The sequence below is a fragment of the Loxodonta africana genome, chromosome 17, assembly GCF_030014295.1.
Source record: "Loxodonta africana isolate mLoxAfr1 chromosome 17, mLoxAfr1.hap2, whole genome shotgun sequence".
Lineage (NCBI taxonomy): Eukaryota > Metazoa > Chordata > Mammalia > Proboscidea > Elephantidae > Loxodonta > Loxodonta africana.
In genome coordinates this window covers 31,538,131-31,552,018 of record NC_087358.1, presented here as the reverse complement: position 1 = coordinate 31,552,018, position 13,888 = coordinate 31,538,131, and the positions used below count along the sequence as shown (strand labels likewise).

At 35.5% G+C, this 13,888-nt stretch overlaps 1 protein-coding gene across 2 annotated transcripts in view; it reads left to right on the top strand.

The window, feature by feature from the left end:
• The window catches only part of UCHL3 (ubiquitin C-terminal hydrolase L3), a 58,573-nt gene extending 49,520 nt beyond the window's left edge, over positions 1–9,053 (top strand). For both annotated transcript variants that reach the window (XM_064270030.1, XM_010589406.3), the window contains 3 exons: positions 1,828–1,903; positions 8,205–8,263; positions 8,837–9,053. In XM_064270030.1, coding sequence (XP_064126100.1) covers positions 1,828–1,903; positions 8,205–8,263; positions 8,837–8,920 — 219 coding nt within the window. In that variant the 3' untranslated portion in view covers positions 8,921–9,053. The remainder of the gene's footprint in view (positions 1–1,827; positions 1,904–8,204; positions 8,264–8,836) is intronic.
• The last annotated feature ends 4,835 nt before the right edge of the window (positions 9,054–13,888 follow it).

Here is a 13,888-nt window from a genome sequence, read left to right as displayed (position 1 = left end):
TGAAAACATAACAGCTCAGAAGATTCAAAATGCTTGATATCCTGGTGGAGAATTTTCTTAAAATGAGTAAAATATTTGGACAAGGAATTCTTTTCTAGCATTTTTGCTTTGGAGTTGAATTTCCAGTTTGTAGAATTGCCTAGATTTGGCCTTGAAAACTCAGATTCTCTTCTGGTCATGGGTAAAATGAGGGCATTGGATTGAGTGACCTCTGACCGTTGATGAACCTGGAGAGAAAATTCTCCAGATAATTGTCATGGTCTTTAAGTATTTGAAGGAATGTCAAGTTCAAGAGGGATTAAACTTTTTCTGAGATGATGGAAAGTTCAGAGACATGTTTTAGTCACAGTAGGAGAGAGAACTCTCTAACAAAACTGTCTGAAGATGAAGTAAGACCCAAAAAATCAAACCCATTGCTGCTGAGTCAATTCCAACTCATAGCAACTGACTCATAGCTTCAAAACCTAGTGACAGTCCCCTCTCCTTGGAGGGGCTACCACACAATGGGGCTGCAGCAGAGTAGCTCAATATCGAAGTGACAGTAAGACTAGATAACTCTGATTCTTCTTAACTTTGGAGTTCTTTAGTTCTAGGTTGAAGTTAGGAAGAACTAGTTGGCTAAATTGATTTATGCTGAGCTTTTTTCATGCATAACATGAAGGGAAATCTCTGAAGGATAATGTGGGATTCAGTGAGTTACTTTATCTGTAAATGTTTTAGAAGAAGCATTCTGCAAACCCAAGATAGTAATGTTTATTATATACCTTTCAATTTCTACATTACAAAACTTCGTATTACAGGTACTTAAAAATAATTACCGAGGGTGAATATCATTTTTAGAGTTATAATACTGTTAATGGTGCTTAAAGGAGGCTAAGTAATATGAAAACATAACTTGACTTTTAAAACTTTTGCCTATAAAATTTATATCGTGCTTGCCTTTAACAGTAATTGTATTTCATTTTGAACTATTTAGATTTGATATATAGTTAACTGTATTATTGTATATTATAGGAAATGCCAGTTAATCATGTCTTGACTTTGTCTAAGTTATTTGAATATCTGAGGAATGCTGCAGCTATTGTTCATGCAAATTGAATTTGATAAGCTAAGAAAAGCTAGGTATAGTTTCAATGTGAAAATGTTCATTAAGAGTCAAAGAAAGCAAGAGAACAATCAGAGGTTACAGTTAGTTGTACTTTAATTTGTTCTTATCTTCCCTCTACAACCCCACCCCCTTTAACCTTTTGGGCTATTTTCCTGTGTCTATTGATTTTTAAATGTTTTGGCTCTAAAATGAATAAAGATAATTATTTTACTCTAAAACTGCTTATATTGCATTATTCAAAAAATGAAATTTTCAAGGTCAGATCATTAAGGGAACAACTCACTTTCTTGATGTCTTAAAATTTAACCTGAAGAGGTCTTTTAACTTCTAAGTTTTTTTTTTTGGAATTTTGTAACTTCAAATTTTTAAAAGTACACAAATAAGCTTATTCATTCATTTAGCTCAACAAGTATACTTTGTGCATCAGCTGTGTAGTAGGAACTGTGCTGGGTGCTGGGGCTTCCAAGGACGGCAAGACTTTTGTCTTTAGATCAATTGAGACAAAGACAGATGTGCTTTTAGTCAATGTTTTCCTTGTTGACACATGAGTACATTGTTAGAAACATAGGCATGGTCACTCTTTGTCTGCTGTAACAAAGATTAAGCCTTATATTGAACCAGTGGTCTCTTATGTCATCTGATATTATTTATATATGTTTATATGTACTTTACTGATTTGTGTGACTACTGACGTGTAATATTTTTTCCTCCTATTCCAGGCGCCAAGTATAGATGAAAAAGTAGATCTTCATTTTATTGCCTTAGTTCACGTAGATGGGCATCTCTATGAATTAGGTAAGAGCTATTTTAATTTTTCCTGGGGGGAAAAGAGGAAATGGGAAAGCCTCTACTTACAATAAACAGAAATGTTGGTGTTTATTGTGTTTATTTAAGTTAATTCAAGTGCCCTGTAAAATCAAGTTGGCAAAATGACAGTTTCCCTTCTAAGATTTTCACTAGGAAAGAGAAATCTATTTTTTCATGTTCAGGCATCTTAAATAATGTTTGCACACTACCTTTGCATTTCAGGAAAGGAGGAAAGTAAAACCCATTACAGGAAACTCCTGTGGATCACTGCAGCAATCTGTATAAACTTACTGAGTTAGTTATCAACATCTGGATGAGTCAGCTTGATCATGAACTAGATTTAAAATATAGTTTAATAATTATGACTACTTTTTGTATTCAATAATGAGTGTCAATAGTTTTCAACCTTTTGTACTGTCCTGTTTATCTACCAGATTTAGCATTTATTGATGATTCTTGATTGATTATTACTATGCCAAATGGTGATTTAAAAAAAAAAATTGTAATTCCTCTGACATTTATTAGGAACTTTTATTTCACCATTCATTCATTCACTCACTCATTTATGTCAAAATCAACTCAAGGATTTGTATTTTACTCAAAAGGTTACAATCGTTACTATCACTTAGTTTGTTGCTCAAACTGCCCAGACATAACCTTCAAAGATATTCCTTTAAGCTGGCCATTGTGTCTTTTTGAGATGACCCTGTAGTTCGACCCCTGTTGTTCCTTGAGAACTTTCTTTCAGATGTAAGATGATCCAGGTTTACCTTTTATTTTCCTGGCCCAGCCTTGTATTCAGTCACTTCTCCAAGAAGCCCTGGTTCCTTTTTGTGAAAATGGTATTTAGAACCAAAATCTGGTTGATCATTGCTTCTGAGCTAGGTGTGCTCATTGCTACTGAGCTTCGAGGTTCTCTCAGAGGACAGAGCTAGGAAATGCTTGTATAAATTATAAGCCTGCACACACACGTATGTGAATATGGGTGTACACACGTGCACACAATTATATCTATTTCTCTCTATATTAAAAAAGCATGAATTTACATCATTACTTCTGATTCTAGTATTGTACAGTTTATTACAGCATGTTCCTTATTTATGACTCTTTTCTCTGTAAGTTAAGAAATCCAACTTCAATTATCTTTTGTGTATTTTCTGTTTTACTCGTTTTTCCTGTATATAAAAAACTCTCGGCCACACAGGCCAAAAGCTCAGTCCCAGACAATGCTCCCTGCCTCTACCTGTTGTTATGCTGATTCTCAGCCCAGCCCAGACAAAGAACCATAGCTCTAAGCTGTGTAACTACCTTCTTTCTGGTATTTGGCCCTGCAAATTCTAGCTGCCTTTTTTTTTTTTTAGCCTCCTGAACTCTGCTGTCTGTTTTCTCAGTTTATTGAGATGTTGTGCTCTGCTTGGGTTTCCTTCCTCTGCCCTGGGGTCCTGAAAATGCATCCAGACAGAAATCTGGTGCTATTCTAGTACTTGTCTACAGTTCTAGGCTGCCTGTTGTCCAGTGGCTAAAAACAGCTATTTCATATATTCTGTCCAGTTTTCTAGTTGTGTATAGAAGAGGCCTAGTTCAAAGCAGTTAGTCCATCATGACTGGAAGTAGAAGTTACCTAATTAATATCTCTTGACTTTCCATAAGGTAAGATAAGGATTTAGCTTCCTTTTGCCTCCCTCTTTGCCCACCCTTCACTCCTGATAACAAACATGCATACTTTTCTTTTTCTCCAAGTGTAGTTATAGTTGTTGTTTATATTATTATGACCACGGATACATTATTCTCAACTGAGTGATAATTACTGGAGTTTTCTTTTTAACTTTTTTATTTCTCGAGAATTAACAATTCTCTTGTTTTGCCCTTTGGTTGGTTTGGCTATTTTATTTTATATTTTTACCTGTTTAACACTTAAGTCTCTCCCAGGCTCTTTTCAGTTGGTTGAAATCTCCTCTGACTATGTTGGAACATCTGGCATTCTGTTAAGTTGGTCTCCTTGGAAATCTTTCTCCCAAGTACCTTCTTGTGTGCTCCAATCTGGGCAGGTTGTGCTTGAGGCCTCAGACACATTTGTCATCTTGGAATGTCTCTTTATCATCATCCCAGGGATTCCCTTTAACACATTTGTCTGTTGAAACTCCTGTTTCTGGATCCCATGTCTTCCTCATTCCTTTTTTACTCACTCTTTTTTTTTTTTTTTTTTTTGAGTCCCTTCTCCAGAAGCTTCCTAAAGGGGAGTGAGGTACAGGAAACAATTTGACATTTTGTTCTGGATTCCTGAGAGTCCCAAGGACAGAGACTTACCTGGGGGCTGGGTGCTGACGATATAATTTATCATGGACATCTGGTGAGACTGTTAAGAGTCCTGAGCCCTGACCCTCAGATGGAGCTTCCTGGTTGGTAAGACTGCATCCCCTTGGGACATAGAAGCTCCACATGGACCCCTCCCAGACCTTGTCCTATGCGTCTCTTCATTTGTATCATTTTTTGTTATATTAAAACTGTTAATCTCAGGTATAGTTTTTCTACGAGCCCTGTGAGTTGTTCCAGCATATTATAGGACTCAAACGAGTAATGGGGGCTGGCAGGACTGAAGTGGAGGGAGTCATGTGAACTTCTGAGCTTGTGGCTGGCTCCTGCTGACTTAGCCCCAGGTGGTTGGGGATGAGAGAAGGGCTGTGTGGGCAGCTGGGGTCTGAACTGAACAGGGAAGGGGAGTGAGATTTCCATAGGACGCAGTTGGCGTGTGGAATGAGATTTATTATCCATCACACAATTTGGCTGCCCAGGGACAATAGGAAGTAAAATTTTTGACACCTTGAATGTTTGACCTTGCACAGTTTGACTGTGTCTAAAATTCTAGGTTGGAAAATAATATTGACGGCTTTGCTGCATTGTGTTTAACTTCCTGAGTTTTTCTTGAGAAGTCTAGAGTTATAATTCCTGATTCTTTTTATGTGACCTGTTAGTTCCCCTCTTTGTCACCCTCCTCCATGAACACTTAGGAGCTCTTCTTTGTCCGAAGTAGTCAGACATTTTATGATGTATGTCTTTTGTTGAGGTGTGTTTTTTATCAGTAATTTTGGATCCTCAGTGGGACCTTTCAGTCGGGAAACTCCTATCTTTTGATCTGGGAAATTTTCAGTCTTTGGGTTTCTCTTCTGTTTTCCCTTCTTCTGAACTCATTTAGATTTTAGAACTCCTGGTCTTTTCTCTCCCATTTTAAATGTTTGTATAGTTTCTGATTTTTAAGATCCCTCATTCATGTATAGGCTGTCCTCAGATGTCTGGTGATACTTGATACTTGGCTTTCTGCACCAAAAGCTGACAGAAGTTCTGTGTTTGTGGTATCTCTCTGCTTTTGCACAACTTGGCTGCCTATGGCTTTCTGTGGGGTCTTGTGATCAAGCTGTCTAAAGGGCAAGATCTGAATTAGTTGGTTAGTCACCCCCCAAAAATCAGGCTGCTTCATGGGCTACTGTCTTCTTTCCTTTCCAACCTATACCTACCTGGTACAGCCCATTTTGACCAAGGCTGCAGGGTTACGTGACCCATACACTAGGTGCAGCTTTCCCTGCCTCGTTCAGTACGGGCCTGTGTGTGTGTGAGTCTCTGAGCCTCATGGATTATTCTACAGGGTGTGCGTTTGCTTAAACTTATTGGAAAATGATGGCTGTGAGGTAATAGTAGTTCAAACAGTTGTAACTTTCAGATTATAGATCTTATTCTTTTTAGCATTTTTTTTTTTTTTCTGTAAAGGTCCAGGTAGTAAATATTTTAGGTTTTGCAGGCTACAGACTATTTCCGTCTGTCTGTCTTCCTCTTCTTTTTTTTTTCAAATAACCTTTTAAAAACCTAAAAAAAAATTATCAGTCTAAGGTTGGTACAAAAACAGGCCAATGGCAGGATTATCCTGTGGGTTATAATTAGCCTATTCCTGGAGTAGAATAACAAAAATTATTCTTACTTAATCTTTGCTCTAAACTGCTGTCATGACCAAATAGGACATAGTTTTCATTTTATGTATATTCTTTTGACATTTCAGGATCAATTGTTTAATAGTCTTAGTCTATAATAATGTTGTTTGAAATTAGTTATATGTTACTTTAAACAACACCGACTTATAAAGGAAAATCACTCAGTAGGGTTTGCTGGAGAAAGATGTGCAGTCTGCTTATGTAAAGATTACAGCCTTGGAAACCGTATGTCAGTTCTACTCTGTCCTATAGAGTCGCTATGAGTCGGAATCAACTGGATGACAATGGGTTTTGGTTTAAGGTTTATTATTTGAATGATATCAAAAAATAAATTATAGGAATCAGAAAAATATATATATTAATTTAGAATTTGGTTAAGGAGGGAAAAACCTACATTGTATATATACACACACACATATATACACACTTTTGCTTTTATGTAAGAATTAAAAGATAAAATAATACTAAATGGGGCAGTATATAATGAATTTAATGGATTCCTATAAATAAATATAGAATAAATAAACTATTGAATAAGTATCTGCTACAAAAGGATATTGTAAGGAAATGTTTTATATTACTGAGAAATGTATTGCAGTTTAGAAAGATATAAATTCATGGAAATATGGATAGGTAATTGTTCATGCATAATACTTAGCTATAGAAGAGTATCTCCTTTATGGTTCTTACAAACTTTAGGAATTAAGGCCCAGACACTGTAACTTAGGGATGTTGTTTCTTTAGAATGTTGAATATTTATCTCAGTGTTAGCTCAAAAATGAGGGTCACAAATTCCGATGATGTAATTAATAAAAAAATTAATACCAGTTTACTGTGTAGTAGTTTCGGGAGCCTGGGTGCTGCAAGTTGTTTGCAATTGGTGAGTTGGAATCAACTCAGTGGCAACTATAACAACAAAAAGCTAACCTAAAAAGAGTGTCCACCAATCCATTTATATCACTGTGTGTGTATACTGATTAAAAAAGAAAAACTTGTATTATGTTTGGAAACCATGTAATTATAGAAGGGGTTATATTTTATGGAAACTTAATAAAGTGTTGCTTATAAGGCATCTGAGACTGTAGATTGATTGTAGATTATAGGTTTGGATAAGGAGACCCTGGTGGTGTAGTCGTTAAGAGCTAGGGGTGCTAACCAAAAGGTCAGCAGTTCAAATACACCAGGCGCTCCTTGGAAACTCTATGGGGCAGTTCTACCCTGTCCTATAGGGTCGCTATGAGTTGGAATTGACTCGATAGCAGTGAGTTTGGTTTTTTTGGAAAGGTTGGTAGTTTGAACCAACCCAGCAAGTCTGTGGAAGGAAAGACCAGGCAAACTGCTTTTGTAAATATTACAGCCAAGAAAATCCTTTGGAGCAGTTCTACCATGTAACACATGAGGTTGCCATGAGTCAGGGCCAAGTCAATGGCAGCTAACAACAACAACATGTAGTGTTTCAACTATGGAGAATATTAGTGTTAATTTTCACTCATATGTTTCTCTAAAAACAGTGCCTACCAACCCATTTATATCATCGTGTATGCATATTGATAAAAAAAAAAAAAAAAACTTGTAGTATGTTTAGAAGCCATGTAATTAATAGAAGGGGTTATGTTTTATGGAAACTTAAGGAAGTGCTGCTTATAAGGCATCTGAGACTATAGATTGATTATAGATTATAGGTTTGGATATAGAATATCACTTAGCTTTGTGGTAGCATTAGTTTATATAATTCTGAGCCTCTTCAGTTTTTCATAGTGTTATTCAAGGGTGATTGTAATTTTGACTGATTATTTTTGGTGGTCAGTAAAATAATCCTAAACTGTTCAGAGTGCCACTCTGTACTACTGCCTTGGTGGTACACAATTAGTAATAAATAAGTCTTGTTGTAACTCCCTTTTGTTGGGGTAAACATGCTCAGTTTTACTTAAAAACCTTCTGATTTAGCCTTTAAAATGAAGAAAGAAAATTTTTATATTTCTGACTGAGGGTAAAAATTGGGATCATAACCTTTTTTTAAACTATTCTTACCTATTTTTCATATCCTTTTCAGAAAATTAAAGCCACTGTTTATTCCTAGTAAATTCTGTTCAGAAAGATGGTTTAGACTTTGAAGCATGGAAGCAAAATTCTAATAACTTCCAATATTAAAAATATAGGTAGCACATTTCCAATATTTGCCTTAAGGTGTATTGTTTTAAATATCTTTTAACTTTTCTTGCCTCAGTGTGTGAAAAGGAAAATGGAAGTTAAAAGTATATTCTCTTGTACAAACAGGTAAATATTCAACCATTTGTCTGTTTCCACAGATGGACGGAAACCATTTCCAATAAACCATGGCAAAACTAGTGATGAAACTTTGTTAGAGGTAAGGTTATAAAACTTGTCATCTTTTGAACATCTCTAAAGATCACTTGCATAACGTTTTCTATATACTTGAATGCTTCCTGGTCTTTGCTCTCTTTAGAAAAATTTGAATTACTGTTAAATATCTAAATCAAATAAAGAGAAAATTTTCCAGGCTAAAAGTGTGAATCATTGTCACATCTGAAAAAGACAAGAATGGCATTGAAAAGGTTGATCATCATATCCCGTATTTCATTGACTCCAAGAGAGTATCAATTGTATGATGACCCTGCTTTTTAGAGATTTTGAAAATGTGAAAAAATTGTGTGGCTTAAAATCAACGAAACCTGTAATTTTCAGGATAAAAGTTAGGGCCTTCTAAGAAAGAACACGTAACGTGTCTTATGCTTTTGTACTAAGTCAGCTAGGTCACCAACTATTCATGCTTGTAGTGGTGTTTATATTGTTTTTCATTTGAAAAAACAAGTGTGCAGTATAAAATTCGTATGAGTTAGAAAAATATTAAATGTTTATTTATCATTTGTAAGTAAATACAGGTGTATAAACTAAAAGGTTACACTTTTTTTTTCTGCAGGATGCCATAGAAGTTTGCAAGAAGTTTATGGAACGTGACCCTGATGAATTAAGATTTAATGCAATTGCTCTTTCTGCAGCATAGCTTGTTCATAATGGAAACACCAAATACTGTATTATTTGCAACAAAATTAAACTTCTGCTGCCATACACTAACTCAAAAGTTTTGATATTTTCCGTAACTTGACTGATTAAACTTTGTGTGAATTAAACTTTGACTTAATCTGTGTTTTATATTCCTTTGTCCCGAGTTATTACAACTTTCTTTCGTTAGAACTTTCCAAGTTCTTCTTTCTTATGAAGGATTTGTCTTGTTTGAGGACTAGGAATAACTTTCTTATTCTCTTCAAATTCAATGGGAGATCATGTATTTGGGGACACACACAATTCCATCTGCATAATATGAATATGTGTTATTATTATACAGATATTAACATATTTATTTAGTAAACATTTATTGAGCATCTACTCAAAAAGAGCTGGACATAGTTGTAGTTGCTGGAGTTATAATGATGAACACTGTAGACAAGTTCCATACTCATGAAGCTTATGTTCTTATGAGAAGAGACAAAAACAAACACATAAATAAGACACATACGAATGATAGATGCTGTGTAGTGGATTAAAGTAGGATTTGTGTTAGAGAGTGGTTGAAGGGATACTTAGTGGTTGAAGGGATACTTTAGATTGTGTGGTTGGGGAAGGCTCTGGAAGGAGATGACTTTGAAGATGAGATCTGAATGACAGAAAAGCAGCCAGTCATATAAAGGTGATGGGAAGAGCAGAAGGAATAATTAAAGCAGTCCCTAAGGTGGGAAAAGTCCGTTGTGTTGGAGGAACAGAAAGAGGACTAGTATGACCAGAGCATAGAGGTAATGGGGAAAGCAGCATGAGATATGATCAGAGAAGTAGTGGCTTTGTGACACGGGGAAAGGCATTTGGATTTATTGCAAATGTGATGGTAAGCCATTGGCGGGTTTTAAGCAGGGGAGTGACCTGATTTGATTTACGATATTAAAAGATCACTCTAGCTACTCAAGGATAGTATATCGGGGCAAAGAGGAGGCCAAATATAGAGATAGAAGAGTCCGCTGCATAGTAATTCAGTGAGAGACGATAATGACTGGGTCTTAAAAGTGGTAGTAATTTAAATGGAGGCATGCAAGTGAATTTGGGGTATGTTTTGAAGAAAAAATGGCTTTAGTAGAGTCTTAAAGGACAGGTGAAAGGCAGTGGAAAGGTGGAAGGGTATTTACAGAGTTGGGTCCAAGTTCAGGGTAGGTGTGATGGCAATGTTCTGTCTTTTTTAGGGTGGTGGTTACATGGATGCATACATTTATCAAGCTTATTGAATTGTGTATTTAAAATCTGTACTTCACCTATATACATCTTACCTCCTAAAGGAAGGGGGACAGGATGGGAATAAGTACAGAAGTTAGGAGAAAGACCAGATTGGGCCAGAATGAAGTTCTGGGCCAATAATCGTGTGTGATGTTTGGAAAAATCTTCAGTTTTTTCATCTTTGGCATTCAATTTGTCATTCCTGGCAGAGTAGACCATATGACTATCCCATTCAAAATGACTAATACCAGTCCATTTCAGCTCACTAATGCCTAGGATATCAATCTTCAAGCTTTCTACTTCTTTTTTGTCGACTTCCAATTTTTCTAGATTCATACTTCATACATTCAATGCCCTGGTTATTAATGGATGTTTATAACTGTTTTCTCTCATTTTGAGTCATGCCACATCAGCAAATGAAGATTCCAAAAGCTTTACTCCATCCATGTCCTTAAAGTTGACTCTACTTTGAGGAGGCAGCTCTTCCCTAGTTGTATTTTATATGCTTTCCAACCTAAGGGGCTCATCTTCCGGCACTATATCAGACAAGGTTCTGCTGCTATTCATAAGGTTATCACGGGCAAATTTTGTTTTTTAGAAGTAGATCTCCAGGTCCTTCTTCCTAGTCTTAGTCTGGAACTCCGCTGAAACCTGTCCACCATGAGTGACCCTGATGGTATTGGAAATACTAGTTGTGTAGCTTCCAGCATCACAGCAACATGCAAGCCACCACAGTACGACAAACTGACAGACAAGCGGTGGTGGACAATTCATGTACACACTAAATTTGGGAAACACTAGAGAACTATCATAGGGTTGCTATGAGTTGGAATCTACTCAACGGCAATGGGTTTGCTTTTTAGGTTTGGATTAGAGAAAACAGATTATAGCGAGGAAGTCCACTTTGGGAGATATTTAAATTTATCACCATTCTATGCTGAAGAGGCTTGGATGAAGTGACCTTAACAGGAATGAAGAAATAATCTGAAACAATTTCATAAGCGATATGTAGAAGATGCTTTTGTCATACCAAGAATAACCACCAGGTATTTTACTCTTTTGTTACATTGTGAACATTTTTTACTCACACCTGTCTTGCATATTGGAGCCCTGTTGGCACAATGGTTAAGAACTTGGCTGCTAGCCAAAAGGTCAGCAGTTTGAATCCACCAGCCACTCCTATAGGGTCGCTATGAGTCGGGATCAACTCAACAGCAACAGATTTGGGTTTTATTTTGGTATATTGTATGTTATCTTAATTGTCTTAAATATTTTTAAGCAATTTTCTGCCTGTTGCCCTGCTGGACTTGTTTAGTTTATCTTTTCTTACTAATCAATGACATATCGTCAATAACTTACAGTTTCTCAACGTTTGATACGAGGAACCCTAACTACATGCTTTTAATGGGCAAGAAAATTTTGAGGTCAACCTCAAGTGTTGAAAAACACAGTTAAAGTTTAAGAATTTTTAAAAATTGCATATACATCGGGTGGTGAGCGATTGCAGCAGTCCTCAGCTTGTTTTTTTTTTTTTTTAATTTTATGTATTATGAATAATATTTTGTAACTTTTTATGGAGCCACATTTAGGACCTGCCTTCTTTTGAACACACTTTAGAGTGATCTCCCTTGAGAAACATACAACTTGAAAATTTTGTCTTGCTTCTCCCTTCTTAGGTTTATGTTGAGAATTTTAGTCTTTCCTCAACTCTGTTTCCTACAATAGTTATTCACTTCCTTAAGATTTTGCACTAATAGAAAAGATTAATATTTAACTTTTTATGGAAGCTTCGTCATTAAGGCTGATCACGTTGTGGGTCATTTCTGTATACTGCTTTTAATGACCATGATACATCTAAGGAAAATGAACTAAAATGAGAACTGAAACTTTATACGTTTTTGGCCATTGGACGTTTCAGAATTGACTAAGCATTGCCTTTCACTGAGTGTAATGGTTTCCTTTAAGTTATAGAAACAGAGAGGAGCTTTTATGAATTCCATATGATTTAACTCCTACTTTTCATGTTCATTTGTGACTAACAGAGATTATCTGTATTCTGTGATGATTCTAAATTTAATATGTCTTAAAATCACTTTTTATAGTTAAAAGTATTTAAAGAAGAAATCTGATTTAAACTTCTTATTTCATCTTAGGTTAATATATAGTGCTTTATTAAGTAAAGTTTATAATTGGACTGTATATTACAGTCTGCTTATTTAATAAAAGTAATGTAGTTTAAGAGATCATTAGTTGTTAATTTTTGTCTACTAGTATAGCTTTCAAAAGAAGCATCTATAAAGCTTAAGATTCCTGTTAGTGCTTATAAGAAATTGCAAAGAGACATTTTCATGTTTTAAAAAGTTTTCTATTTGTAGAATTTCTTTTCAGGAAAGCTTACATATATGTGTACATATACACAGATATGTATATGTGTGTATATACATGTATATACACTTATGAATATGTGTATATACATGTATATACACATATGAATATGTGTATATACATGTATATACACATGTATGTGTGTGTGTGTGTATAGTGGACTCAAACGTACCAACAACTATGAAGATGGCACAGGGCCAGGCAATGTTTTCTTGTGTTACATATGAGATCACCATGAATGGGACCTGACTGTATGGCAACTAACAAAAACAACATGTGTGTATACATATATATGTGTACACCGTTAGGTCCATTCTGACTCATGGTGACCCCATGTGTGTTAGAATAAAACTGTATCCCACAGCTTTTTTAGTGGATGGTTTTTTGAAAATAGATTGCTAGGCCTTTCTTCTGAGGAATATATAATAAAGCTTTTCTAATCTATTTTTAAGATAGATGTGAGTATAGATTGAAATAGTTAAGATAAGAATCCAAGTGGTCAAGAATAAATTCTAAATTTCAGTATGATATGAGTCTTGGATTGCTTGATAAACTGTGTGGTTTATCAACATGAAAACATAGTTGGTTCTAAACAACAGAGCTGTATTTGATAGTACATCTTGTAAGAACCAAAGGAAGAGATCTCTGTGCCTTGCACATGTTCTGTGACAACAAGATGAAAATAAACTGCTGGAGGCTTTATTTGTATCCTAAACATGTAAGACTTGAAGCACATACCAAGGTTGTAAATTAGACTACTCTTTAAAAAATGCAGCAAAACCTGTCTGCTGAAAAGTTGCATTGCTTACAAGCGTTTGACTACCTGTTGTAGAACAGACAAAAAGACTGCCTTTGAATTTTCCCTTACTACCTATGGAATAGAAAGTCATTTTTCAAGAGTGGTGGTTTTCTTAATTCTACGTGGAATAATAAGCATTTGAAACCAAATGTCCCTCTCGTCCCAGCCCCCCCCGCAAAGAAGTATACACATTTAATAATAATATACACAGTTAATGAAATGGTACACTGTGTTTTTTACCCTTGAGACCAAAACATGGTATTTCATAACATAGGCTGGGTAAATTTAAAAGATGAAATCTTCTGAGGAACTGATTTATAAACAGAATGCAAATGCCTTGAATATTTATTTATATATGATGAAAATCTTTGCTCTTCTAGCCATTTTCTGATACGGCTTGATAATCAGGTGAGTATGAAGTAGTCAAGATAAGGGCACAACTGTACAGATTTCGTTTTAAGAACTTTCGAAAATGTGGCTTGTGGGCAAAATACACTTTTACAGAAAAAATTTTAAAGCCAGCTATTC